Genomic DNA, 1,113 nt, shown 5'->3' with positions numbered 1-1,113 from the left:
TGCTGCACTTCTGGCTCTTCCTGGGCATCTCCCTGGCTGCCCTCCTGGGCAACGGCCTCATCCTCAGCGCCGTAGCCTGCGACCAGCACCTGCACACCCCCAGGGACTTCTTCCTGCTGCACCTCTCCCTCACAGACCTGGGCTGCATCTGCACCACTGTGCCCAAAGCCATGCACAACTCCCTCTGGGTCACCACAACCATCTCCTACACAGCATGTGCTGCTCAGGCCTTTTTCTTTGTATTCTTCATCTCAACAGAATTTTCCCTCCTGACTATCATGTGCTACGACCGCTACGTTGCCATCTGCAAACCCCTGCACTACGGGACCCTCCTGGGCAGCAGAGCTTGTGCCCACATGGCAGCAGCTGCCTGGGCCTCAGGGTTTCTCAATGCTCTGCTGCACACAGCCAATACATTTTCCCTGCCCCTGTGCCAGGGCAATGCCCTGGGCCAGTTCTTCTGTGAAATCCCTCAGATCCTCAAGCTCTCCTGCTCACACTCAGGCTACTTCAGGGAACTGGGACTTCTTGGGGTTAGTGTGTGTTTAGCATTTGGCTGTTTCATTTTCATCATTTTCTCTTATGTGCAGATCTTCAGGGCTGTGCTGAGGATCCCCTCTGAGCAGGGACGGCACAAAGCCTTTTCCACGTGCCTCCCTCACCTGGCTGTCGTCTCCCTGTTTATCAGCATTGGCGCATTTGCTTACTTGAAGCCCCCCTCCATCTTCTCCCCATCACTACACCTGGCTCTTTCAGTTCTGTACTCGGTGGTTCCTCCAGCACTGAACCCCCTCATCTACAGCCTGAGGAACCAGGAGCTCAAGGATGCCATAAGGAAAATGATGACTGGTTGTTTTTCAAAAGTAATAATCTTCTCGTTTTCTTCTGTAGAACACTCGTGTGTGACACATTTTAGGCTCAGCCTTCCCTCTTAAGCTTTAGATTGTGGAGGGATTTTGCACTTTCCTTTTTTGTTCTTCTGTAAATAACACTGAAGTTTAATACTTCAACCCAGAATTCACTCTCTTCCTCTTTTTTTTTTTTTTTCCATAAAATGTCCTAGTCAGGAATCATGTTTTGTGATCATTGAAAGAAAATAAAGGTTCATACAAT

General features: G+C 50.0%; 1 protein-coding gene across 1 annotated transcript; it reads left to right on the top strand.

The window, feature by feature from the left end:
- Positions 1–155: 155 nt before the first annotated feature.
- LOC114072919 (olfactory receptor 14J1-like) lies at positions 156–863 on the top strand (the record flags this gene model as incomplete). Its single annotated transcript, XM_027910739.1, has 1 exon — positions 156–863. A coding segment is annotated over exon 1 (693 nt), but the record flags the coding sequence as incomplete, so codon positions are not given.
- Between the last annotated feature and the right edge of the window lie 250 nt (positions 864–1,113).

The sequence above is a fragment of the Empidonax traillii genome, unplaced genomic scaffold (assembly GCF_003031625.1).
Source record: "Empidonax traillii isolate 1590-97213 ecotype Southwest subspecies unplaced genomic scaffold, ASM303162v1 scaffold4470:size17798, whole genome shotgun sequence".
Classification (NCBI taxonomy): domain Eukaryota; kingdom Metazoa; phylum Chordata; class Aves; order Passeriformes; family Tyrannidae; genus Empidonax; species Empidonax traillii.
Note: the sequence above shows the minus strand (reverse complement) of the source record. Positions and strands in the feature narration are given on the sequence as shown.